We start from the raw sequence: 27,537 nt of genomic DNA, 5'->3' as shown, positions 1-27,537 counted from the left end.
GGCAGAATTTGTCCACAATCCCCAGTGACTCATCCCCTATTACAGTACCATGGATCATATTGGTCTTCCACCGAGTAATGGGAATGTGCCCCTGCATCTAGTAAGCAAGAAATCCACTGCCACCCTCAGACTGCCATGCACTTCAATACATCTCATGTGTACTCAGTGTCTGCATCAGGTAGAAAAAACACTATTTCTATTCACACTCTTCCTACATGTAGTACATCACATGACCAATTATGTAAATCTGTAAGCAGCCCAATGTCACATCCATAAATAATGGCTTTCAACATCTAATGTTTAACTCAGAGACCTTTTGCATCCAAATCTTCTCATTACTTTTGGGATTTTCAACCAATTCTTTCATACTCTTCGCCATCACCAGATCATCCGTATACACTATAAAAGTCCTCATGGGCATCCCTACAAAATCTTGTGGTAATGATTTGGTTACCATTAAAAACAGCACTGGGCTCAAAACTGATCCCTGATGCACCACAACCTTAATCTCAAACACTAGTGCTACTTATAGCATCTGCATACACTGCCATCACCAGTTCAACAATCTATTCCTCAACTTCCACCTTTTTCATTGCTCATCTTATATGAGTACTTCCTTCAGGATTTTAATATGTGGCATGTGTTAAGAATGCAAAGTTGTATAGTAGTGGGATCTGGGCCGTTAGGGAAGAGGATATTCACAGGCTGAAACATATAGAAAAGAAAATGATTAGGTGGATGCGTAGTGCGTTCTTGAATACGTGGCCTGGGGGGGGGGCTAGGTTTACAATGGAAGAGTTAAGAGGAGGGATGGAACTGGAGTGTATTAGTATTGTGATGTGGATAGGTAGATTGAGAAGGTTTGGCATGTGGAGAGGATGCGGAATGAAAATTGGGTTCAGAAAGTGAGAATAGTGAACATTAAGTGTAGGATTGTGAAAGGGAGACCGAAAAAGACCTGTGACGAGGTCACAGAATGTGACCTCAGGGATAAGGGAATGAACAGGAAGGCTACCGGAGATTGAGTAGCATGGACAGCCATCATCAGGTGACCAAGGCTGATACATACAAGCATGTTGGTCTTTATAAATGAAATGAAGGGCCACAAAACATAGTACAAACTCTTACCCTTAACCAAGTATGGTACTTCCCCTGCACTTGTCTAACTATAAAGTTTACATCTATGGTCCTCCTTGCCAGGCATGACACCAAACCAATGTCTACTCTTTCTTTTATTCATCTGCCCATTACACTTCCAATCACTTTTATTGCAAGAATCATTCATTTCAGACCTCTAATTTTCCTCAGCCTACAAATCTTACAATGCAGCTGGATCCCCAGTCTCTGGTCATCACAAAACTGCGTACTATCGTATTTATTAGGTCAGTGACAAGCTCAATTCGTGGCTCACCAGAGGCCATCAATATTCTGACTGTGATGGCACATGGGCCTGCTGCTTTACCATTTTTCATTTTAAAGACTGTCTGCTTGACCCACTCTTGCTCTATCTACTGACTCTTGTGCTGTACTGGTACAGTTGGCATTAGATCATTTGTTACATTCAAACTCTTTGTTAATCAAAAATATATACAAAAAAGGTAAAGACACACTAGTTGATTGAGCAGAGAAGTTCAGTGACAGATGGGAAAAAGATATGTAAACAAATATATGAGTAAGCATACAGGTAAATAAGGAGATACTGACAGTCCTGTTTATGTCAGAGGTAAATTTTAAATATCCCAATCTCTTCCATTAGTACTGTAAATTCACGGAAAACTGCAAAACTGCTTTATAAGTAGCCACAGAATTAGTAACTTATAGGTAATTCTTCAAAATTTATCACTGACTAAATGTTAAAAATTAACACTGAACGTGGTGATTGACAATGAGGACTTACTACACCAAAACTGATTTTCATACTTACAGTTCTCGCTCCAGTCATTATATCCAGGACATCTTGGACAGCAGGCCCATCGGGTTCCTCATCCAGCTCATATGTCTGACAGGCAACTCCTAAATCCTTGAATACCTAAGGAAGATGAGAGTTCTCACAGTTTACTTATCATCTTTATCATCATCATTACAATTTAGTTTCCCAACTGTATTACAAGGAAAACAACAAAGTATAAGAACAATTAGCAGACTGCCAAGTGAAATACAACGAATTTCTGATTAAAAAATTTAGACAACTCACATTACAGTAATCACTCCAATATCCGACGTAATAGAGCCATAGGTAGGTCCGGATACTGGTCCTGTCCGGATATTGGGCCCCAGCTTATGGACTTGTACTTATGGACCCTAACTCAGAGAAACACCTATACAACTCCCTCTGGACATGCATAGCACCTATTTAAGACCCAAATCACACCAATAAGGCACATAAATGACTGAAATAAATGCAAAAGAAGCATAAAATGAGGGTTTAGAAGTAGGTTCATACAATATTAAACATTCTGGTGACTGGCTCCTGGACCGGTACTTATGGACCCTAACCTAGCCTAACTCAGAAAAACACCTTCCTACTGCACATGCATAGCTCCTAACACCCTATTCACACCAATAAAGGATATTAAAAAGTGAAATGAGGTGTTTGAGGTAAGTATAGTACTGTATGGAAAAAAGTACAGTATGAAACATTCTGCCTACTTACAGCAAGTCCATGGCCACCTCGATGAATAACCGCCTCCTCTCGGACTCTGACAATAAGAAGGACTTCCTGAAGCACTTCCAGTACACTGTTCATGAAGTCTTGCACTGAACTTAGTCAATCGCACACAGAAGTCCGTTCTCTTCACAGTGCGCACTCTTGTCTAACTAATGCTCCATTGTAACTTACTAGGTGTTGCACTCTGCACTTTAACTTTTTCCATTCTTCTAATAATTTTCTAAAGCAAAAACAAACAAGTCTATTTATGTTAAATTTTGTCCCAAATTAGTCTTTTCACTCACAACAATCCTTAACACAACACACTGTTTTTTTCATTGCACAACACTGTATTTTCCCATGTAGTCTAGTGGAGAAGTTCTTGCTGTTTATTCACTGTCAGAGTCCAAGAGTATCACTAGCAGGTGACCTGGGGGTGCGTCGCTGGGTCGTGGCGATGGCGTACCCACTGCAGATGACTCTGAAGACAGACGCAAACTCAGGTCGAGCGGTGACTCCACCGTGGCTGATGTGCTGGGCTGTGGCTCGGAGCATGAGGGCCTGTCTTGGGGAGGGAACGGAGCGGAGCCAGGGCTGGGCACAGCAGGGGTCATGGGCCTGAAAAAACTCTCAATGGTTGAATGACGCAATGACCGATGATTCTGATGATTGATGATGCGCTGCCTGAAAGCATGCACTTCCTCCACAAGTCCCAAGGGCACCATCTCCCTGTTGCAGTCCGGGTGTTCCAGGTAGTCTAGGACGAACTCTAGGTGTTCCCGGAGTGCGCTCAGCTTGGGGATGGCTGGAGTAGTGTCCTGCTGAGAGGAGTCCGCATCATCGTCGCCTTCCTTGTCGGAATCTTCAAGCTCGGTACTGACACCTGCAACTGAAGACACGATCTCGATATCAGACAATGTCTGATACCCAGGATTGCCCTTGTCGTCATCCAACCACTCATGAACATCGTCCACATCAACATCGTCGCCATGTGTACGTAGCCGTGCATGGAAGTCATCCAAGTCAAACCCTAGAAAATCGTACTCCACATCCGTTTCGAGAAGCAGACGAGACCAACCATTTTCCAGAGTCTTCACAGGGACTTCCTTCCATGCACTAGCCCAGTTGTACAGTGCAGACTTGATATTGTAGCGGCGAAGGTTTCCCAAAGTCCGCTGGCCTCGTGTGTTCCGTCCCTCCCTGCGCTCGTCCTCGTCCTCGAGAACAACCATCACCTTGTCCAGGAACTTCCGTCGGTATAGGCGCTTTGTTGCCACGATCACTCCTTGGTCCATTGGTTGGATGAGAGCAGTCATATTAGGTGGCAGAAACATGCACCTAATCCGGCCATTCTCAGACACCAAGTCCTTGTCGCACGGGTGGGCAGGTGCACTGTCGAGAAGAAGGAGGGCCTTTACCTGGTCGCGCGGGATTCCCAGTGTCTTCGTCTGGTAATTGATGACCTCCTTGACGAAGTGGCGGTGGAACCAGTCTCTGAAGATCATGGCAGTAAACCATGCCTTCAAAGAATGGTAACACACGACAGGAAGGACATCCATCACCCCACGAAGACACCGAGGCTGCTTTGCACGGCCAACAACAACGGGCTTAAGCCAGTGCATGCCGTTAGCATTGGCACAACACAAAGCAGATATCCGTTCCTTGGAGAGCTTGCGGCCAGGTACACGCTTCTCCGTCTCCTCGGCTAGAGTGTTCATTGGCAAAGAGTGATAGAATAGACCAGTTTCGTCAGCGTTGTAGACTTGACCGAGAGTGAGGCCCTCCCTGTCGATCAAGCCCTTCACCTTGTTCCGAAACTCGTCAACACCATCCTCGTTAGCGTCCAAAGCTTCGCCATGAGCTTTACGGTTGGTAAGGCCATGCCATAACTTGAACGCAAAGAGCCAACCCTCGGATGCCTTGAAGTCTAGGGCGTCGTGAAGCCTGGCGAACTCCTCAGCAGCAGCCTTCAGCTCCATTCCACGTACCATCACACCAGCAGCACGTTGCTGTCGATACCAAATCAACGTGAAGCGGTCGATTTCAGCAAACTTGGGAGTAAACATCACCTTCCTCTCCACGTTGTGTTTGCTTCTCGACGAGAGGTCAGCCGTGTACTGCATGAGTTTGTCTCGGGATCTCTTAATATCGAACAAAGTAGATCGGGCCAGGTTGAACTCGCGGAGGATGCGGGAAGAAGACCACCCCGCATCTACTTTTTCCAATATTTCCCGTTTCTTCTCCAGAGTCAACACCATTCTCTTCCTTTTCTCAGGTGGCGGGGCCATCATCACACACATTAAGAGGAGGCCCGAGAGCAGCAGGAGTGCCTGCAGCAGGCAAGGCACCACCACAAAAGCGAGCACATAGGCAGCCATAACGACGAGCGTGCACTCGCGGCGGCGTTCGGATATTAGAGGGATTACTGTATCATGATTTCCAAACAATACCTCCCTTTAACCCCTTAACCGCGGGGCGTCACTTTCGTGACGCTTGGGAGCAAGGGATCATACCGCGGGGCGTTGCTTTTTTAATTCACCCGGGCTTCCAAGTGGGGGCTTGTATCATCTATCAGTACTGCCAATGTCCAACACTAGTCAGCACTCCTAATCTCATCTGTACTCCCATCCATTGTTGACAATTTAGCCATTTCTCCCCGTTCTTGACTCCCCTCCCTACCCCCCCTCCATTACCCTATCCTCTCGCCTGCCCGGCCGTGCTACGCTAAGTAAATCTTCCCTGGAATTTTTCACTGATTTCATCCATTGAAATAAGCCCTATGTCCTATTCTTATACCAAATAATATATACAAGAAAGAAATAAGGTAAGTGAGAGTGCCATACACCTGGAATTGGCTAATTATCACCAGACAACACCTCACGTGCACTCGTTCGCTAATTTTCGCTGTTTTTTTCCCCTTGAAATATGCCGTATAATCTATTTTCGTAATAAATATACATGTAAGGAGGGAAGGGAGAAGCCTAAGTGATATTTACATTCACCTGGAACTACCTAATTTATAATGTATTGTCTAGATTTCCTGCCAATCATTTCAGTGCTAGACAAAGCTGTTTCAAGTTCTAACATTGGTAGCTCTGAATAAATATCTCCTAAGTAGGCCTCTAATCTATTTTTGTAATAAATATACATGTAAGGAGGGAAGGGAGAAGCCTAAGTGATATTTACATTCACCTGGAACTACCAAATTTATAATGTATTGTCTAGATTTCCTGCCAATCATTTCAGTGCTAGACTTAGCTGTTTCAAGAACTAATATTGGTAACTCTGAATAACCCCTAAGCAGGCCTCCACGCTGGCCCTCCGTTATCAGTTTACTCTCATCTTCCAAAGCGAGGGTACGTATGTTTCTTCTTGCTGACTTCAAGGCCTTTTTTCACCCCCATGCAAATGGCCCTGTGACCTTTACCCCCTACTAAACCTCGTGTGGAAAGAGGTAAAGGGCTGACAATTGATAAAAGAGTGACTACGCTCTTTCTATTGAGTAAAACAGTGCAAGTGGAATGGTAAATAATGTGTAAATAATGTGTAAACAGCAAGTGAAAGTAATGAATGTAAATATACGTGAACAATGGAAAATAGTTTCATAAGTTATTTCAAGTGACAGTGCAAAACACAGTGTAAATAAAATAGAAATGTAAATAACGTAAATAAAATAGAGAACGTAAATAGAAATGTAAATGAGTAGTATTGTAAGAATACGAGTATATACCCTAGGAGTAATGAAAGTGAAAGTTTCACTCTAGCATGTCTGAATGCTATGAGTTATGAGAGTGAAGATGAAAGTGACATTCACTCTCAATGCCAGTATACAGGACGAGAAAGTGAATGCTACGTATTTTACTGAAAGAAATTGAATCCCTACGGTGACAATAAACTAATACTACTGAAGGAAACTTATGGATAAAGACTGTAGATATATATAAGCGTTATATAGTAATGGAAATATAAAGTGTGAGGGGTTTTATGAATAATAAATGACAGAGTACCAAAAGCGAACTAGTGCCAGTGCGACGATCAGACGCGCTCGTAATTTCCATTGCTTTCACAGTGTTTTTTTTTTTTTTTGAGTATGGATCCCAAACTACTTGAAAATTGTAGAATAGTGTTTATAGTGTTTGTATCTGGCTGTGGTAATCATATTACGGGTTGTCGGGAAGTGTAAAGTGGAGACTTCGTTACCCTACTTCAGAGGTCTCCACAAGTCCTACGGTAACCGATGAAGGCTCAACAATCATTCCAGGAGAAAGCTGAAGGTATGTGCCATAAGCATATGTAATTTTATTATTCTAGGACTAATAACTGATTTTTGGCAAATATTTTTTGAGAGTCTGTCGGAGCCCAAATAACCCCGCGGCACACGCAAGTCATTGGTAAACAAGCCCGCGGTGTAGGGGTTAATGTGGGGATCCAAAAACACCAAAAAAACAAGAAATGGAAGACAACAGAAGTATGATAACAGCTATAAACAAAGTGCCTAGTGAAATCACCCATGCAATACTCCATACCACATTTAACTTTTTAAATTTTTACCTCTTCCAAACACGGAAAGACTCGCATATAATATGCCAGGTTAAAAACTCATACCAAAACACACAGAGCATAAACTGAGGAAAAATAGTACAGTAGGTCCTTGTTTTACAAGGGTAATGTGGAAGGTAAGGTCCCTGTGTAAACAAAGTCTGCATAAACAGTCCCATAAGATACACTGATACATGGCTTATCTGGGTGATGACCCCCAGAAATTTTTAAGAAACCCCTATTATGGCCCAACTGAAAGCTGTACCACCATCAAACACATCAATAAATACATATTGATCATCATTAGACATGTTAAATATTAAACTGTACAAAAATAAAAGTGGAGTAATAACAGTGGGGGGAGGGGGAGGTAACTGAGGGAAAGGGGCTAGAGGAGGGGGGAAAGAGTAGTGCCTGTAACCCATCGAGTATTAAGGCTAAGCCTCAAAGTCCTCAAAATCACGCCTTCCAGCATCACCAGGTTAGTCCAAGTGCAGGGTCTGGTGCTGAAGGTCCAGGCTGTGGGAAGGAAGGCAGAGGAGGTACTGCTCATCTCTATGAAGCAAGTGTTGCCGTGAGGATTCCATGATCGTCTTATTTAACAGCTGCTTTTCATTAGCCATAAGGTGTCAATGTCTGCATAAATGTCATACAACCTCTCAGTGATATCTAGGTTCAGGGAGGCATCCTTGAAGATGTCTGCCACTTCAATAATGCAGCTACTGTGCTTCTGGGTGGGGCCTCCATGTGGCTTCTGTTCCTTCATTATTTCCTCCTCCTGTAACTGATCCTCTTCCTCCACCTTATTCATGATGTCCTCCATCATCTTTAGCACCTCTAAGCCAATGAATTTCATGATATCCTCTCAATGTCTCCAAAACCTTCTCTTGTAATGTGCCTTGCTGCATCCAACACCTCTCTCAAAGCATCTGTGACTGTCATAGGTGGAACAACAAGGCAGATGTGGGGTGGCAGCTTTCACTATCTGTCCTAAATTGTTACAGTATTACCTTTCGCCATGTCACCACAGCATTTACCGCACTTTTATGCACTAAATGTCTCTCACAAATATTTTATGATCTTAGCATTTCTCTTCATAATCACTACATCTTCCAACTTAGCATTCAGCCCCACTAATCCTTGTCTGCCAAATCCACTCCCACATCCATTGCTGTGTGCATATGACACGGTCGTGACACAATCAACAGCCAGCATGGGTGAAGGGGTCAGTGGAAGGGCACCCACAGCAGTGTGTGCACATGCATCAAGGCCATGACATCAGTGTCCTATGACCGCCACATCATCACAGGTAATTTCAGTGTTGAGGATGGCGATCTGAGGTTTGTCATAGCAATCTTCCAGCATAAACCCTGGAATGACTTGCATAAAAGAGATTACGGGTGCCATGTAAAGGGTGGTGTAAAGGGAGGTTAGCATACTCAACACCTGCATAACACATGGGCTCGCTATACTGTAGTAAAAACTCTATGACTCATTCCACTTCCAAAAAGTATGTACCGTATACATGGCTGCAAGGCTGCCAACTTGGCGCTTCTGGCACTACATCTAGTGATTTTCAAAACAATTTAGTGCCAAAAAATATGAGATTTTCTTTTATATCAAGCGCATTTTGAAATCCAATTTAACATGAAAATTTGAACTGTTCACTTACAGTTCAGCGCATTTTAAAGTTGAGCTTAGTGCTTTTGAAGATTTCTGCTTGGCAACACTGCATGGCCATTATGTGAAAAAGACTGTGTTACCAAGTACTGTACTGTTGTCTTAAAACAGCTCCAAAATGTCTATCTATCTATCTATTGCCAAACGCCTTAATCCCGTAAGGGGTGGCCACAAACAAATCACCTCCATGTTGCCCTGTCCCCTGCCATTTTGCTGCCCTCTCTCCAGCTCATACCTCCTCTCTCATACACCTCTCCACTCCATCCCTCCATCTCATCCTTAGCCTCGCCCTCCCTCCTGTAATTCTAATGTGTACTTTTGGATTTTTTTTTCCCCTCCTAGTATATAGACACACAGGACCAAGAAATTTTTTGGTGCACTATTAGATACAGACTTCAGCTGTCTCACAATGTAATCATAACGTTGGTCCTCCTTGTCATACCTCAGCAAATGCCTTCTGATATAGTGCAATTTTTGCTGTTTTTGGTGACACACCATTGTAACAATTTTTATTTTGCTAATAAAATGTTTTCTGCAAATGCTCTACTATTATCCAGGCATATTAAATAAAAATTTCAGATATTTCCAAATCATAATTCCTGAAATATGCGACAACAAAAATCATGTTTGTACCAAATATGTTGAAAATTTCCCTGAATTGGCATCATTGCCAATGAAACAAAAAGTCTATCATCTTAAATTTAACAATTTGATCCTACAGTTACATGTCTGAAAAGCAAATGCTGGAAAAAAAAAAAAAAAAAAAAAATCATAGCTATATCTTACATATCAAGTGAGATAAGGAATTTTAAAGAGGAGCAAAATTTGTTGAGTGGAAAAAAGAAAGAAAGAAAAAAAAGAGTTCTTAAAAAGTTTTTGATATATTACCATAATTTTTTGGATTCTTACATTAGGCTGCTAGTTAAGGAATTCCTGCAAATTTAAAGCAAATCAGAGAGGGTCATGCTGGGATGTACTGTATTCAGAAATTTAGTGATCGGCCACGGCATGACTCAAACTAGCTACATTAAGCACAATTTTCTGACTGCATTTCAGATGATGAGATGTGTAAAAATCTATATGGTGATAAAAATTAGTTTTCCAACTGAAAGTGCTAATTTGGTAAACGATCGCCGAGTTGGTAATTCATTGCACCGCGAAACATGAACAAAGAGAGTGCGTTACCACTGCCTCCCGCGAAGATTAGTTGGCGACTCAGCGTGTTTGCATGTGTGTTCATGTGCATATTCGTGTGTATGGATGAATATTCTTTCATACAAGTATGTGGAGTAAACTACTTACACATAAATGTACAGTATAATGTCGAAGCAAAATATATGTTGGTTCTTTGAAAGCAGTGATAAGAAACAGGGAAGTGAGCATTTAAGTGAAAAAGTTACTACATGACAGTATTGTGATACCAACTCTAACGTACGGAAGTGAAGCTTGGACGTTGTTGGAAGGATACAAGTCAAGAGTGAGAGTAGTGGAAATGAGTTATTTAAGAGGAGCCTGTGGAGTCACATAGAGAGACAGGCTGACGAATGAGGATATAAAGGAGCGTTGTGGTGTGGATGTGGATGTGATAGGAAGCGTTATGAGGAACACACTGAGGTGGTTTGGCCATGTGGAGAGGATGGAGGGTGAAAGACTGACGAAGAGAGTGTATGTGAGTGAGGTGGAGGGGGGAAGAGGGAGGGGGAGGCCGAAGATGAGATGGAGGGATGGGGTGGAGAGGTATATGAGAGAGGGGGGTGTGAGTTGGGAGCAGGGCAGTGAAATGGCGGGGGACAGGGCGACTTGGAGGCGATTTGTTTGTGGCCACCCCAAACGGGATTGAGGCGTCTGGCAATAGATAGATAGATAGAAAATATATGTACGGTCTTGCAGCAGTTGAAGAACGCATCCCTTTCATTTTCCTTTACATCTTATGAGATAATTATGTTTACATTATGCAAAAACTACTTCATGTAACCTCTTCAGGGACACATCTCTCGCATAAACTGAGAGGTTACATTACTAACATATGAATTTCAAAAGCCATAACAACTAATGAAGCACTTCAGCAAAGTGCACTCAGAGGATGTGACTTTGGGGATTAATTACTTCAAATGTAAGGCTGGATTAAAAAAAAAAAAAGCTTGATGCAGGCAGGACTTTCCAGCACAAATCAAACAAATTTGAGGAGGCATCAAATTACACTTCTTCCTTCACCTTTACCATTCTCTTTCTATGCCTGCTCTCCTCTCTTTCTATTTCTCCCATCTTTCCTGTCACTTTTCATTACTCTTCTCTTTTCACGTGCCTTTACACTGAGTGACAACCCCAATGGTTTCCTGTAAGACAGGAAACCATTAACATTGCTGGGTGGTAACCATATAACCAAACCACAGGTGTTTCCTATGTGTCAACAAGTGGGCTGGTGGAGGGTTAGAGTCCCTTCCCATAAAACAAATATCTCAAAGACAAATGGCCACCCTTTATGGGATTATGGCATCCTGGCTATATACAGATAGATCATATTACATATTACAGATTGCATACAACAGGAAACCCCCACATAGTTGGGGAAAATATTCTCAAACCTTGTCCCCATGAAGCCGAAAGCCTCATTTTGAATGAGGAGAGCTATAACAAAATGATGTCATTTTCAAATGACACAGCAGCATCAAATATGAGTTCTCTCTAAAAAGAAAACTAACTTTTCAAAAAACAAATTTACTGCTTTACTTACAACTTTATCAGACCTGTCTCCTTCAAAACACAGTAAACCCTAGATATACCAAACCCTCTTTAATGAACTGCTGTCATAATAAACATCTTGAGCTGGCCAAACATTATGTTCATTTAACAAATTTTGTTGGATAAAAGAATAGATGTGAGGGAAACACCGACTAGCATAGCATCTCCACACACACACACACACACACACACACACACACACACACACACACACACACACACACACACTCGAGCGTGCACTCCTCCACATCCAAGAACTGCTTCCAGTCTTTATTTGCAGTGCAATTACTTCCTGAAAGGTAAGAATAAACACATAAATTAGTGAATACTGTAGAGCACTGAGAAATAAATGCCATTTAAGCAACGTTGGGTCTGGTTAGTACTTGGATGGGTGACCGCCTGGGAACACCAGATGCTGTTGGCATCCCTATGTGTCAAGTGGGGTTAGTGGAGGATTAGTGCCCCTCCCTGTAAAACAATTAACTCGAAGCCCTTGGCCACCCCGTTTGGGATACATGGCGTCTGGCAATGAATGATGAATGAATCTAGCTGTATGTTATTGTGTACAAGGGTATGCTCTATGTTTAATGATCTTTGCTCAAAAAAAGCAACAATGCCAGGGAAATTACCGAACAGCACACTGTTCGGCTTTAACGTCAAGGGTCTGTTGCCGATTACACCCATACCCCGATATCTGGGAGTGTTGTGTACCAGTGGGAGTGTTCAGTCAGTGAGTACATCGGACATCGAAGCAATTTTCCCATAAGATAATGAAAAAAAGTTAGAGATGCGTTCCAGGCCCAAACCCACTCTCATATACCTTACTCAATCAATAAAGACTGTCACAGAAACACCATAGGTAATGTTATTATCCTCATAAATAATGCTACTGCTAAAAAATGTGACACCAAACATCACATGCAGGAAGGTACTCAGGCCAACAGATGCAGCGAGAGTGGGAGAGTGGAGTGGATGAGCGGGCCAGGCAGGTGGGGGTCAGGGAGGGTGGGGGGATGGGGAGGGAGACAAGCAGGGGAGGGGGGAGGGGGGGGACAGGGAGGAGACAAGCAGGGGTGGGAAAGGGTGGGGGGACAGGGAGGCAGACAAGCAGGGGTAGGGGAGGGTGGGGGGATGGGGAGGGAGACAAGCAAGCATGGAAGAGGGCAGGGGGACTGGGAGGAAGACAAGACAGCCAAACTGCCCTACTACTCCCCACCCCAGCCTCTCTCTCTCTCTCTCACTCCCACACACACACACACACACACTTGACGTGACAGTGAGAGGACGTGCCTGGCATCGCTCTGCACCAGGTCAATCTCGGCCCTCAAATGGCTGTACCTAAAAAGTATCTTTATATGAGTCAAGCTCAGTACTAGGTCCAACTATATAGTGTTCTAATATAAAAAAAGAAGTTTAAGTAAAAGTGTTGTTCCAGTAACACAATACAACGAAGTAGGCAGCAGTGACGAAACAAGCAAATCACCTGTTTCAGTGTTGACTGTTTAGTCTGCGACGTAGAGGAATGAAAAACTGTAAGCAGAAGCTTTCTGTTAGTACCAGAAGATGACCACCATCTTTAGCATATCAACTTTGGAAGGAGTTAAGAAAAGGGACAAAGGTAGAAAGCAGGATGATGATTTCTACCAGGAACTGGTGGAAATGGAGACGCATAATATGCTGGTGGAACGAGTATACAGATTAGAGAAGGCATTTCAAAGTGAAATAGATGAAATTAAAAAGCAGTTGCACATGCAAAAGAGAATGAAAATTCAGTAAAGGAGATTAATAAGAAAGACACAACAATGAATGAATTTTCAGTTGAGGTGGGTACACTCAGAAGGAAGATTAGTGAAATGGCAAGCATAGTTGTCAACCATAAGAGTATTATGGAAGAGTTCAGAAATGATACAGAGACAATATGGCAGGCAAGCACACTGACAGATCATAGCAATGATATTGAGGAGAAGATAACCCAGGTAATTGAAGCAACGCAAAGCTACCAAAATGATGTGGAAACCACATATGCTGAAATGGTGAATGTAAAGAAATACTTAGAAACAAGAGTTGAAGAAAAAAGCATTAACCCCTACACCGCGGGCATGTTTACCGATGTTTTGCGTGTGCCGCGGGGTTATTTGGGCTCCGACAGACTCTCAAAAAATATTTGCCAAAAATCAGTTATTAGTCCTAGAATATTAAAATTATATATGCTTATGGCACATACCTTCAGCTTTCTCCTGGAATGTTTATTGAGCCTTCATCAGTTACCGTAGGACTTGTGGAGACCTCTGAAGTTGGGTAACGAAGTCTCCACTTTACACTTCCCGACAACCCGTAACATGATTACCACAGCCAGATATTAACACTACAAACACTACTCTATGATTTTCAAGTAGTTTGGGATCCATACTCCAAAAAAAAAAAACACTGTGAAAGCAATGAAAATTATGAGCGCGTCTGACCGCCGCACTTGCGCTAGTTCGCTCTTGGTACTCTGTCATTTATTATTCATAAAACCCCTCACACTTTATATTTATATTACTATATAATACTTATATATATCTACAGTCTTTATCCATAAGTTTCCTTCAGTAGTATTAGTTAATTGTCACTGTAGGGATTCAATTTCTTTCAGTAAAATACGTAGCATTCACTTTCTCGTCCTGTATACTAGCATTGAGAGTGAATGTCACTTTCATCTTCACTCTCATAACTCATAGTATTCAGACATGCTAGAGTGAAACTTTCGCTTTCATTACTCCTAGGGTATATACTCGTATTCTTATAATACTACTCATTTACATTTCTATTTACGTTCTCTATTTTATTTACGTAATTTACATTTCTATTTTATTTACACTGTGTTATGCACTGTCACTTGAAGTAACTTATAAAACTATTTTCCATTGTTCACGTATATTTACATTCATTACTTTCACTTGCTGTTTACACATTATTTACAATTCCACTTGCACTGTTTTACTCAATAGAAAGATCGTAGTCACTCTTTTATCAATTGTCAGCCCTTTACCTCTTTCCACACGAGGTTTAGTAAGGGGTAAAGGTCACAGGGCCCTTTGCATGGGGGTGAAAAAGGCCCTGAAGTCAGCAAGAGGAACAGACGTACCTCCTCTTCAGAAGATGAGAGAGAACTGATAAGGGAGGGCCAGCCCGGTTAGAGGCCTACTTAGGGGATATTCAGTACTGCCAACGTAGCTCTTGAAACAGCTATGTATTTCACTGAAATGATTGGCAGGAAATCTAGACAATACATTATAAATTAGGTAGTTCCAGGTGAATGTAAATATCACTTAGGCTTCTCCCTTCCCTCCTTATATGTATATTTATTACAAAAATAGATTATATGGCATATTTCAAGGGGAAAAAAACAGCGAAAATTAGCGAACGAGTGCACGTGAGGTGTTGTCAGGTGATAATTAGCCAATTCCAGGTGTATGGCACTCTCACTTACCTTATTTCTTTCTTATATATATTATTTGGTATAAGAATAGGGCATAGGGCTTATTTCAATGGATGAAATCAGTGAAAAATTCCAGGGAAGATTTACTTAGCGCAGCACGGCCGGGCAGGCGAGAGGATAGGGTAATGGAGGGGGGGGGGTAGGGAGGGGAGTCAAGAACGGGGAGAAATGGCTAAATTGTCAACAATGGATGGGAGTACAGATGAGATTAGGAGTGCTGACTAGTGTTGGACATTGGCAGTACTGATAGATGATACAAGCCCCCACTTGGAGGCCCGGGTGAATTCAAAATAACACAGAATCACAAAAGCGACGCCCCGCGGTATGATCCCTTGCTCCCAAGCGTCATGAAAGTGACGCCCCGCGGTTAAGGGGTTAGAGAGGAAGTGAAGAAAATAATGCAAAACAATCCAAAACTGGCCAAAGATTCAGCAGAAATCAACAAATCTATAGTAATCACTGGTATAGAGGAGGAAGAAATAAAAAAACAAGATTTTGAGTGACAAAAAGGAGATGGCAAATGTAATGAACATATTTGAAGGAAGTGTCAGAGGAAATCTGTAGTAAAGACATAGAGGAACACAAAAGGCTAGGGAAATATGAGAGAAATAAATCAAGGCCCATGAAAGTAACCTTCCAGAGTGTAAACACTGTGGAGGAAATCACTGAAAAATGAAAACAAACTTATGGAAAAAGAGGACTTTAAAAATGTATGGATAAAAAGATGCCTAACTCAAGAGGAACTTGGATTACTAAAAGAGAAGAGGGAGGAGGCAAGAACAAAAAATGAGGGAAGATCACAGGAAGAGAAGAACACATTTTTTTACAAAGTAATTGGATCACAGGTTCAAAAGTGGTACATAAACAGGAGGGAATAAAATGGAGAAAGGTAGTAGACCCAAGTCATGACAAGTATGTAAACAAGATTATTAAGTTGATGTACTCTAATGTAGATGGAATGTTATCTAAATTACTAGAGATGAATGATTATATCAAAGAAAAGGAACTACATATTGTTTGCCTAACTGAAACAAAAGTAACACCATGGATATCAAATGATACACTAAACCTGGAGGAATACAATGTATGGAGAAGGGATAGGAGCTTAAAAAAAGGAGGAAGAATTATAATATTAACAAAGAAAAATCTGCAAGTCAAGGAAATAGAACTAGATGTACCCTCACAGGTAGAACTGATTGCAGTAGAGATTAGTATGTTTGAAGAGAAAGTAATTGTGGCAAATTTATACATGCCACCCAGATCAAACATTTGGGAAAAAGACAAATATGAAGACCTGGCAGACAAAACAATTCAAAGTTTAAGAGCATTACAACATAAAATGGCGGCAAAATCTGAAAGAATTATACTAAATGGAGATTTCAATACAAATATAAATTGGAATACTCTAGATATAAAAAGCCAGGAAAGCTGTTGGCACCAAAAGCTGCTGGACCTTGTGCAAGAGTTTTTCCTACCACAACATGTAAAAGAAGGCACCAGAAAAAGAGGACTTGACATACCATCAGTACGTGATCTTATATTTACTAGGCATGAAAATGATACTGACAATAAAATGTATCATCCTCCATTCGGCAAAAGTTACAACTTCAGGATTGCATATGACATAGTTAATAGTAATGAAAGTTACAAAAAGAGCCTTAACTACAAAAAGGGCAACTATCATGACCTAAAGAAATACTATTAAGAAAAAGATTGGGAAAAAGAGCTTAGAGGACAAGATTTAAATGTTCTATCTATCTATCTATTGCCAGACGCCTCAATCCCGTTTGGGGTGGCCACAAACAAATCACCTCCAAGTCGCCCTGTCCCCCGCCATTTCACCGCCCTGCTCCCAACTCACACCCCCCTCTCTCATATACCTCTCCACCCCATCCCTCCATCTCATCCTCAGCCTCCACCTCACTCACATACACTCTCTTCGTCAGTCTTTCACTCTCCATCCTCTCCACATGGCCAAACCACCTCAGTGTGTTCCTCATAACGCTTCCTATCACATCCACATCCACACCACAACGCTCCTTTATATCCTCATTCGTCAGCCTGTCTCTCCACGTGACTCCACAGGCTCCTCTTAAATAACTCATTTCCACTGCTCTCACTCTTGACTTGTGTCCTTCCAACAATGTCCAAGCTTCACTTCCGTACGTTAGAGTTGGTATCACAATACTGTCATGTAGTAACTTTTTCACTTAAATACTCACTTCCCTGTTTCTTATCACTGCTTTCAAGGAACCAGCAACTTTTCTTCCCTGCTGTACCCTTTCCAGCACTTCGCCCTCCAAACCTCCATCCTTACTCATCACACTACCCAAATACTTAAACGTACTCACATTTTCCAATTCCTCACCATCTAACCTCGCTGTACATTCACTAACTTCACCTCTCTCAAAGACCATCACTTTACTCTTCCCTACATTCACCTTTAGGTTCCGTTTCTTACACACTCTCTCAAACTCATCTACCAAGCCTTGCAGCTCCCCTTTGTCTTCACTCAACAACACAGTATCATCTGCGAACAACAGTACAGGGAGTTTCCAAACACTATCCTCTCTCACCAGGGCCACTCCAACATCCACTACCCTACCTTGTACCTCTTTTATTACCCCATCCATGTACAGATTGAACAACCATGGAGACATGACACATCCCTGTTTCAAACCAACTTTCAAAGAGAAAAATTCATTTAGTTCACCATCCACACGCACTGCAGCCTTCGCACCATCGTACATACTCTTCACAGCATTCAACAACTTCCCATCTACTCCATATATTCTTAACACTTTCCACAATCCTTGTCTATCCACCCTGTCATATGCTTTCTCCAAATCCATGAAAGCCACATACAACTTCTTTCCCTTCTCTAGAAACTTTTCCACTAAAGATCTAAGAATGAATATCTGATCTACACAACCTCTTCCCTTCCTAAAGCCTCCCTGTTCTTCTCCAACTAATTTCTCTGTTCTTTCTCTAACTCTGTCTATAAGTATCCTACCATACACTTTTCCTATTATACTAAGAAGACAAATGCCCCTATGATTACAACACACTTCTTTTTCCCCTTTTCCTTTGTACAAGGGAATAATTATACCTGACTTCCAATCCTCCAGGACTCTCTTATATATGTTATATATGGAAAATTCTGTGAACTTTATGAAATACAAGTCCAGAGGTTCATCCCACAGCAAAAGAAGCAGAAAAGAAAATAAAGAATTGGTTTAATACAGAATGTAAAAAATCAAAAGAAAAAAAATAGATTTGTTGTGGAACACATATAGAAGACACAATAGTGAAAGGGCATATAACAACTATAAACAGGCAAGAAACGATTATACAAGAATAAGGAGGGAAGTCCAAAAACACTTTGAGGAGGACATCGTAAATAAAAGTAGTGATCAACTGAAGCTAATATACAGCTACATCCAAAGCAAAACCAAAGTAAAAGACAAAATACAAGCCATTACATATAAGAGGATCACCTACACATAAGAGAAGGATATTTGTGAAGCACTAAATAAGAATTTCCAATCAGTTTTTACAGATGAAAATAATTTTGAGAGGGATTATATGGAACATGCATCCCCACACATACTACCAGATAAACAAATATCAAAAAAAGAAATACAGAAGGAGTTATGTAAATTTGACAAAGGAAAAGCAAATGGTCTTGATGAAACTGGGTGCTACATGAATGTACAAAGGAGTTAAGTAAACCATTATCCTTAATTTTCAAGGAATCCTTGGGACAAGGTTAACTACCTGATATTTGAAAGAAAGCAAACATTGTTACCTTATTCAAGAAAGGGAATAGACAATATCCACTCAACTACTGACCAGTATCACTAACCAGTGTTCAAAGCAAGGTATTAGAAAAGCTGATAAGAAAAGTTTGGGTAAACCACCTAGATGAACATAATATGATAACAGAAAGACAGTTTGGTTTCACAAAGGAAAAATCATATGTTACTAATCTGTTGAGGTACTATGATAGAGTAACAGAAACATTACAGAACAGAGAAGGATGGGTGGACAGTATCTATTTAGATTTCAAGAAAGCACTTGACAGAGTACCACACCAAAGACTTTTATGGAAACTGTACCATCAAGGAGGAATCCGAGGCAAACTGTATTGTTGGATGCAAGATTTTCTTTATTAAAAAAAAAAAAAAAAAAAAAAAAAAATGAGAACAGTACTAAGGGAAAATTCCCTCATGGAGGGAAGTGACATGCAGAGTTCCACAGGGCTCAGCGCTGGCACCAATTATGTTTTTAGTGTATATAAATGATACAGACAGTAACATTGGAAATGAAAGCTATCTAAATATGTTTGCAGATGATGCAAAAATACAAAGGAGAATTACTAACACAGACTCTTGTAAAGGGCTACAAACAGAATTAAATAAACTTAATGAATGGAGCAATACATGGCAAATGGATTTCAATGTGGACAAGTGTCATGTAATCAAGTTTGGTAAAAGTGGAAAGAGACCTGATTGGGATTAAAAGTTACGAAGTAAAACCCTATACTGTACACATCAGAAAAAGAGAAAGGCCTAGGTGTGATTATCAGTAACAGACTATCTCCAGCTGACATCAGTGAGAAGGTACGGAACATGTATACACTGCTTGGAAATATGAGAATAGCATTCACATACATAAATGAAGACATGCTAAGAAGGATAATAACATCATTCATCAGACCAACCCTGGAGTATGCATCAATAGTCTGGAGTCCCCATCTCAAAAAACACATAGATAAGATTGAAAAAGTTCGAAGGGCCGCTACAAGATGGGTACCAAGCTTAAGAGATCGAAGCTATGAAGAAAGACTAGAAAAACTGATTCTGCCTACACTACAGGAAAGAAGGAAAAGAGGAGACATGATTATGCTATATAAATGCAGGGGAGTGAAAGATAAAAATGGTAGATTACTAATGGAGAAGGGAGAAAAAATGAACAGATGGAGAGAACACTTTATGGAATTGTTAAACATAGAGAATGGAAGTAATGCAATTATAAGTAGCTGGAGAATGGCTGGGAGAAGGAGGAAGGTGAGAAGACAGGAAGAAATCAGTAGGACAGAAGTTGTGGAAGCAATGAAAAAAGTCAAATTGGGGAAAGCCTCAGGAATTGACGGAGTGTGTGGTGAAATGCTGAAGAATGGGGGAGAGATAGTAGTAGAATGAATGTGGAAGACGTGCAGATTGGCCTCAGAGGAAGGTAGAGTCCCCCAGGATTGGAAATCAAGTATAATTATTCCCTTGTACAAAGGAAAAGGGGGAAAAGAAGTGTGTGGTAATCATAGGGGCATTTGTCTTTTTAGTGTAATAGGAAAAGTGTATGGTACAATACTTATTGAGAGAGTTAGGGAAATAACAGAGGAATTAGTTCGAGAAGAACAGGGAGGCTTTAGGAGGGAAGACGTTGCGTAGATCAGATATTCATTCTTAGATCTTTAATGGAAAAGCTTCTAAAGAAGGGAAAGAAGTTGTATGTGGCCTTCATGGATTTGGAGAGAGCATATGACATGGTGGATAGACAAGGATTGTGGAAAGTATTAAGAATATATGGAGTAGATGGGAAGTAGTGGTAGGTGGGGGCGCTCACCATCCACTCACTCGATGTACTGCCGCTCTCGGGTGTCTGCCCTTTCCTCTCTTCCATCCTTCTTTCCTTCTACGAGTCATCTTCTGTCTTTCTATCCTTCATTCTTTCCTTGTCCTTCTGCCTACGGGTGACTTTACACTCCCTCTTCTGTCTTTCTTTCCTTCATTCTTTCCTTTTCCTTCTGCCTGTGGGTGACTCTACATTAAGTGACAAGCCAAATGGTTTCCTGTACACCAGGAAAACATTTACTACACTGGGTGGTAACCATATAACCAAATTCTGGCACCTAGTGGTTTAGTGGGTAATTATTGCACTCCAGTCGCATTGAGCCGGTGAAGGTTTATATCCAAGGGGTGATTGAGGTTGATTGCTCATGTAATGCCACTCAGGGATGAGTGAGGCTGGTCACTCTCATCTTAAATGTTGAGACCAACTGCCTAGCCCCAGGCTCCTACGCTCCTCTAAGGGCAATGTACGATTGGATGATGGATGGATGGATGGTTGGGAAGTTGTTGAATGCTGTGAGGAGTATGTATGAGGGTGCTGAGGCTGCAGTGCGTGTGGACGGTGAACTGAGTGAATTTTTCTCTTTGAAGGTTGGGTTGAAGCAGGGATGTGTCATGTCTCCATGGTTGTTCAATCTGTATATGGATGGAGTACGAGTAATAAGGAGTAATAAAAGAGATACAAGGTAGGGCAGTAGATGTTGAAGTGGCCCTAGTGAGAGAGGGTAGTGTTTGGAAACTCCCTGTCCTGTTGTTTGCAGTTGATACTGTGTTGTTAAGTGAAGACGAAGGGGAGCTGCAAGGCTTGGTGGATGAGTTTGGGAGAGTGTGTAAGAAAAGGAATCTAAAGGTGAATGTTGGGAAGAGTAAAGTGATGATCTTTCAGAGAGGTGAAGTCAGTGAATGTACAGTGAGGCTGGATGGTGAAGAAATGGAAAATGTGAGTATGTTTACATACTTGGGGAGTGTGATGAGTAAGGATGGAAGTTTGGAGGGTGAAGTGCTTGAAATGGTACAACAAGTAAGAAAGGTTGCTGGTTCCTTGAATGCAGTGATAAGAAACAGGGAAGTGAGCATGGAAGTGAAAAATTACTACATGACAGTATTGTGATACCAACTCTAACGTACGGAAGTGAAGCTAGGATGTTGTTGGAAGGACACAAGTCAAGAGTGAGAGCAGTGGAAATGAGTTATTTAAGAGGAGCCTGTGGAGTCACATGGAGAGACAGGCTGACAAATGAGGATAAAAAGGAGCATTGTGGTGTGTATGTGGATGTGACAGGAAGCGTTAGGAGGAACACATTGAGGTGGTTTGGCCATGTGGAAAGGATGGAGGGTGAGAGATTGATGAGGACAGTGTATGTGAGTGAGGTGGAGGGGGGGAGAGGGAGAGGGAGGCCGAGGATGAGATGGAGTGATGGAGTGGAGAGGTATACGAGAGAGGGGGGTGTGAGTTGGGGGCAGGGCAGTGAAATGGGAGGAGACAGGGCAACGTGGAGGCGATTTGTTTCTGGCCATCCCATACGGGATTAAGGCATCTGGCAAAAGACAGATAGATAGATTTTTCTAACACCATATACTGTATAATATTAAAAATATGAAATTGCACATAATTTTTTCCCTTACCTTTTTAGCCATCTTGCAGTAAGGACAGTATGTCTTTGAGTAGATCATCACACAGTTGTCCTTGACCTGACCCCGCACCATGTCAGCAACTGGACCATTCATATTAACCGCTGGGATTTGACAACTTGGAGAACCACCCATTTAACAGTCTACTACACCTGAAATATGAAGAAAAGCAATATAATTTCTATTTTGTCCTTGGCCCTTTTAGTATACAATGTGCTGGGAGATTTTACAGCTACTGCAAACTGACTTAGGACCTCCCCCCACAAGGTGATAAAAAACACAGAAATCATAGTATATCACAATGTTTGTTCATGAAATGCCATTCATTACTATGAAATCATGTTTCCTTTGTTTTTCAGGACCAGTTGGATGTGTTTTGGCATGGAATTACTTAGATCTCTAAAGTAATCTAAGGACATTTCTTTGCACCAAACATCTGTCGGTTCAGTCTTGAGGTTGTCCAGACTTGGTGTCTTCTTCTCTGCCATGATTTTCTTCATCTTTGCCCAGCAGTTTTCTATCGGATTTAGATCCGGACTGTTGCCAGGTCTGTCGAGGACCTCAATCTGATTATCCTAAAACTATTTTGCCACCTTTCTTGACTTGTGACATGGAGCTGAATCATGCATGAAAAAGTCACACCCATGAATAGCCAAAAAGTTTAACAAATGAGCTTTCAGAACTTGAATGTACCAGCCACCATTCATCATCTAGTTCTTAGGAAGAAAGTAGAGGCCTCCCCTTCCCATTTCAACTGAGAAACACTCCCATACCATTACTGATTGTGGGTGCTTAACAGTCAGCACTGTGTAAGCAGGGTCATTTCAACTACGGGAGGCAGGGCGACGAACCTTGGCAGAACGCACCTGGAACACTTGACATGTGCTTTCAATGGAAAAACATACCTTTTCTCCACTCATCCGATGCCCAGTGTGCATACCTCTTGGCAAACTGAATGCACTGCTTCTTCATGCAGTCAGTGAGAAGTGGTTTCTTGGTTGCGGTGCGGCTTGGCAAACCCAGCTCCTTCTGCAAGCAGTGTTGGATAGTTCGAACTGAGACGTCTTGTAACAGCTGGGGATGCATTCTCTTCAATTCTGCTGCTGTCAGTCAAGGATTCTTGATTACTTCCCTCTTCAGAAGCGTACTGTACCTCTGGAAGTCATCGTCTTCTTTCCACCACCATGCTTATGCATCAGGTGACAGGCCGCGCGCTGCAACAAGAATCTCCATGACGGTCAACTCTGCGTGTCCACTACATTCACAAATCGTGTTGATAGGGACATTATCCTGCCTTCATGCAAAAATATGGACCCTCTCATCCCCTAAGCAGTACTTTCCAGGCATGACAACTCTACTCTAGGAAAATAACAGGGCAAACAATGATGCATACGAAAAAAGAGAGAGGTGCCAGCTCGCAGCGATGGGAACATATACTCCCACTCTCGCTTCTAGGCAAGCACTGACGTGCTGAGTGTTTCACCACCTCCTGCCAACACCAGAGGAGTTGTCAGTTACTTCTTGCCCCCAAAATTCACTTGGTAGAAGTGGAAACACAAAGCAAAGACAGTCAACTCTCCCATAACAATTCTGTGTGTAGGTCCTGAGTCAATTTGCAGAGGGTGTAATATAAAATCTTCTACTGCAGTTGCTGGCTCAAATGGTGCAATGCCTCATTTCATTTATAAGGGCTCCAACATGCTTGCATGTGTCGGCCATGGTCACCTAATGGTTCTCCCTGCTACTTGATCTCTGTCAGCCTCCTTATTCAGTCCACCCTCCCCACTCCCAGTGATACCAACCACAAGTTAGTGAGAGTTGCAGTGCCCAGTATAAAGAGCCATTGTTATGGAATTTGCCTCTTCCAGGAATCTTCTGTGAGTTTCCATGGTTTTTGGGTGGGGAAAAACAGGGCAAAACTGGTCATTTCCAATGGATAAGCAGCTAGAAATTGTAGAAATCACATCAAGAATCAAGAGAAATCCATAATTTTCAACCTAACCCAGTTCTATAAACGAGAGAATTATACAAAAATGAGTGTATAATTACCGGTATTAGCCATTTTTGGCATTAATCTAACCTGATCCCACTGTAGTGAACTGAAACTCAAATTAAGCACACTGTCCTGACTGAGATTCGATCCCACGCCCTCATGCTTCATAGACGTACATTACCACTGAGCTCGAGAGAGGATCCCCGTTTTGCCTCTAAGCAATGCGGGCTTTTATACACCCCCATCACATCACTCTCTTCTCACCATGGTGATTAAGGTCAGTTCTGAACACACGGCAGCATAGCATCGGAGGCCACTATTGGGGGTGCTGCGGACCTCACCAGACAGCTTACCCATGGGATGTAAGGACTAAGACACTGTCAACTAACCAACAACATCATTGCACTCTAGGCCTCGCCTCACATCCCACACCACTGCCAACCAATGTAATAACCAAAGTGAAACAACAAATTAATCACACTGTCCTGACCGTGATTCGATCTCATGCCCTCGCGCTTCATGGGCGCGCACATTACCACTGGGCAAAAGAGAGGATCCCTGCTTTGCCTCTAAGCAACGTGGGCTTTTATACACCCCATTATACCACTTTACCTAATCCTGACCTGTACAGATATTTTTTTTTTGGTTAAAACAAAAAAAAAATGTTGATACCAACCAACCATTTTAGGCATTAATCTACTTGATCCAACTTTACCTAAGCTTGGGGCAAACAAATGAAACCTAACCAAACCAATTCAAATATTACCTTAGTCCTTAGCCTCTGGGTCTATCTATCTATCAGTATTATTATAGTTTCAGCCAAAAACACAACTACAAGATTTTGATCCATTTTTTCAGTATTTAGACAATTGTACAATTTTCTTCTATGTCATTTTTGTTGCAAATTATTTTCATTTTACTCTTCAAGGTTAGGTTAGGATAATATCAGGATTAAAATAAAAATAATCTGCAACGAAAATGCCATAGAAGAAAAGTGTCTTAGAATTGTCTAAAACAGAGAAAAATAATGATCAAAATTAGTGGTAGGTGGTGGCGACCATCATCCACTCACTTGATGTAGTGCTGCCTACTTCTTCCTTAGCCTTTATCATTTTTTTTTCTGTGCCTGCCCTCCTCTCTTCCCATTTCTCCCATCTTTCCTGTCACTTCTTATTGCTTTTCTTTCCTTTATGGGTGGTTTTACATTGAGTGACAAGCCAAATAGTTTCCTGTAAGCCAAGAAACCATTTACAACACTGGGTGGTAACCATATAACCAAATCCTACATGTCAACAAGTGGGTTGATGGAGGGTTAGTGCCCCTTCCTGAAAACAAATAACTCAAAGTCAATGACCACCCCTTACGGGATTATGACGTCTGGCAATAGACAGACAGAAAATTCATAATTGTGTTTTTGTCTGAAACTATATTTTTACCTATCTATTTATAGCTTGATGCCCTAATCCCATGAGGGGTGGCTGTTTGAGAGTTATGTGTCTTATGGGGAGGGGTGCTAACCCTCTGCTAATTCACTTGCTGATGTGTAAGGAACAAATATGGGTTGGTTATATGGTTACCACCCAGCACTATAAATGGTTTCCTGGCTTAAAGAAAACTATTAACAGTTAGGCTTGTCACTCAATGTAAAGCCACCTGAAAAGGAAAGAAGAGTGATAAAAAGTGACAGGAAAGATGGGAGACTCTAGACGATAGGAGGGCAGAAGCGGAAAAGTGACATAAATGTGAAGGTAGAAGTAGACAGCAATACATCAAGTGAGTGGATGATGGTTACCACCAGCCTCAGAGTCAATGTTGCCCACATTTTGAAAATGTTCCTGATGAACATCTGCAAGAATGGGAGAGCGCCTATTAAGCAGCAGCCACGGTGGACCGACTCTGAAAATCAGACCGGGTGTTGCCACAAACAATTCTGCTACTGACTGACTAGTGCATTATTTGCTGAAGCCCAACCCACCAACCGGTTATATCGGAAGATGCTGCGTTGTCACAACGCAGGAAACAAGGAGTCACCACAGAGGAGGCTGGGAGTGTGATGGAGTCACTTAACAATGAATCCAAGCAATAAAAATTACTGATCTGACAGATATGTACAGACATGGTGTTAATACAGGTGACATCTAACTATAGTACTAGCATACAAAACATCCCCAAAATATATAGATGAGTATGACCTGCAAGAATACCATTTATGACTGTTTAAAAGGTGAAAAATCTTGACTTATTAATGCCATTCAAAACATCGAATTCATGAAAATCAAAGGAAAAACCAATGAAATTACTTGAAATAATTGGAATATGAAAATGACTACGGTACCTTGTTCTGCAAAAATTGTACCATATACTGTACCGTATATACAGGAATTTTATTGAGCACTGTCATAAGGGATTGCCAGTACCACTGTACATTCAATATGAAGTACCTAAATTACTAGAGAAGGAACATGCATGTGTTTCTCAGAGTCAGTATAACATGAAATTCCATTTGTTGACATTTTTCTAGTTACACAAAAATGTGAGCTTAATATCTGTGAACTTGGCAAACACAGCAACATCAATAAACAGGTATCACGCATGCACGTGCTCGTCTACGTTCATAATAAGTAATAACTGCATACCAGCATCCATTTCCCAAACCTGATGAAATAATGACCATAAATAATGTTACTGCTTCGCGTAAGTTGCGCCCTGAAGCCGCTAAACAATAGCGAGTTTCGCTACTCGCTAAGTTTTCGCAAAACTTGCCTCGAGGGTAAGCATAATTTTCCACTAAAATGCTGCTAATTAAAATCTTACTGTCTATCACATATTTTTTTCTATTACTACTGCACAGCACAGCTTTGATATTCAAACTCTATTTAACGTAACGAGGAGCAAGAAAGGAAATGCTGTAAAACATACTTTTACTTTTGTGATATACAGGGTTAAACTGGATTTTGTTCTGAGCTTACTGCAAAAAATATTACTGCTGCTGGTACGAAAACATTCCCATGACTTGGCAAAGAACATTTCCTTATAAACTTTCCTCGTTTCTCGGATGCCAGAGGTGTTTGTGGATGTGTCGTGACATAAACGTGAACCCACTGCAAAGGAAGCTAGACTATTTAGTAAGTTTTAATTTTACAAGTGCATTATTAAAAGACTGGACACATTTTCTCTCAATCAATCTGTTATG

General features: G+C 41.4%; 1 protein-coding gene across 3 annotated transcripts in view; it reads right to left on the bottom strand.

The window, feature by feature from the left end:
* LOC145392959 (uncharacterized) overlaps positions 1 to 27,061 on the bottom strand; it is a 47,847-nt gene extending 20,786 nt beyond the window's left edge. Inside the window, exons 1-3 of one of the 3 annotated variants that reach the window (XM_080267252.1) lie at positions 27,016 to 27,061; positions 22,346 to 22,503; positions 1,925 to 2,029 (exon numbers count right to left, since the gene is read on the bottom strand). In XM_080267252.1, coding sequence (XP_080123378.1) covers positions 1,925 to 2,029; positions 22,346 to 22,486 — 246 coding nt within the window. In that variant the 5' untranslated portion in view covers positions 22,487 to 22,503; positions 27,016 to 27,061. Of the gene's footprint in view, positions 1 to 1,924; positions 2,030 to 22,345; positions 22,504 to 26,980 lie in introns of all 3 variants that reach the window. The other 2 variants (XM_080267253.1, XM_080267254.1) reach the window with 2 other exon arrangements.
* Between the last annotated feature and the right edge of the window lie 476 nt (positions 27,062 to 27,537).

This window comes from Coenobita brevimanus, chromosome 23, assembly GCF_032717465.1.
Source record: "Coenobita brevimanus isolate Jiangsu-jjx chromosome 23, ASM3271746v2, whole genome shotgun sequence".
Taxonomy (NCBI): Eukaryota; Metazoa; Arthropoda; class Malacostraca; order Decapoda; family Coenobitidae; genus Coenobita; species Coenobita brevimanus.
This window is presented reverse-complemented; position numbering and strand designations above follow the sequence as displayed.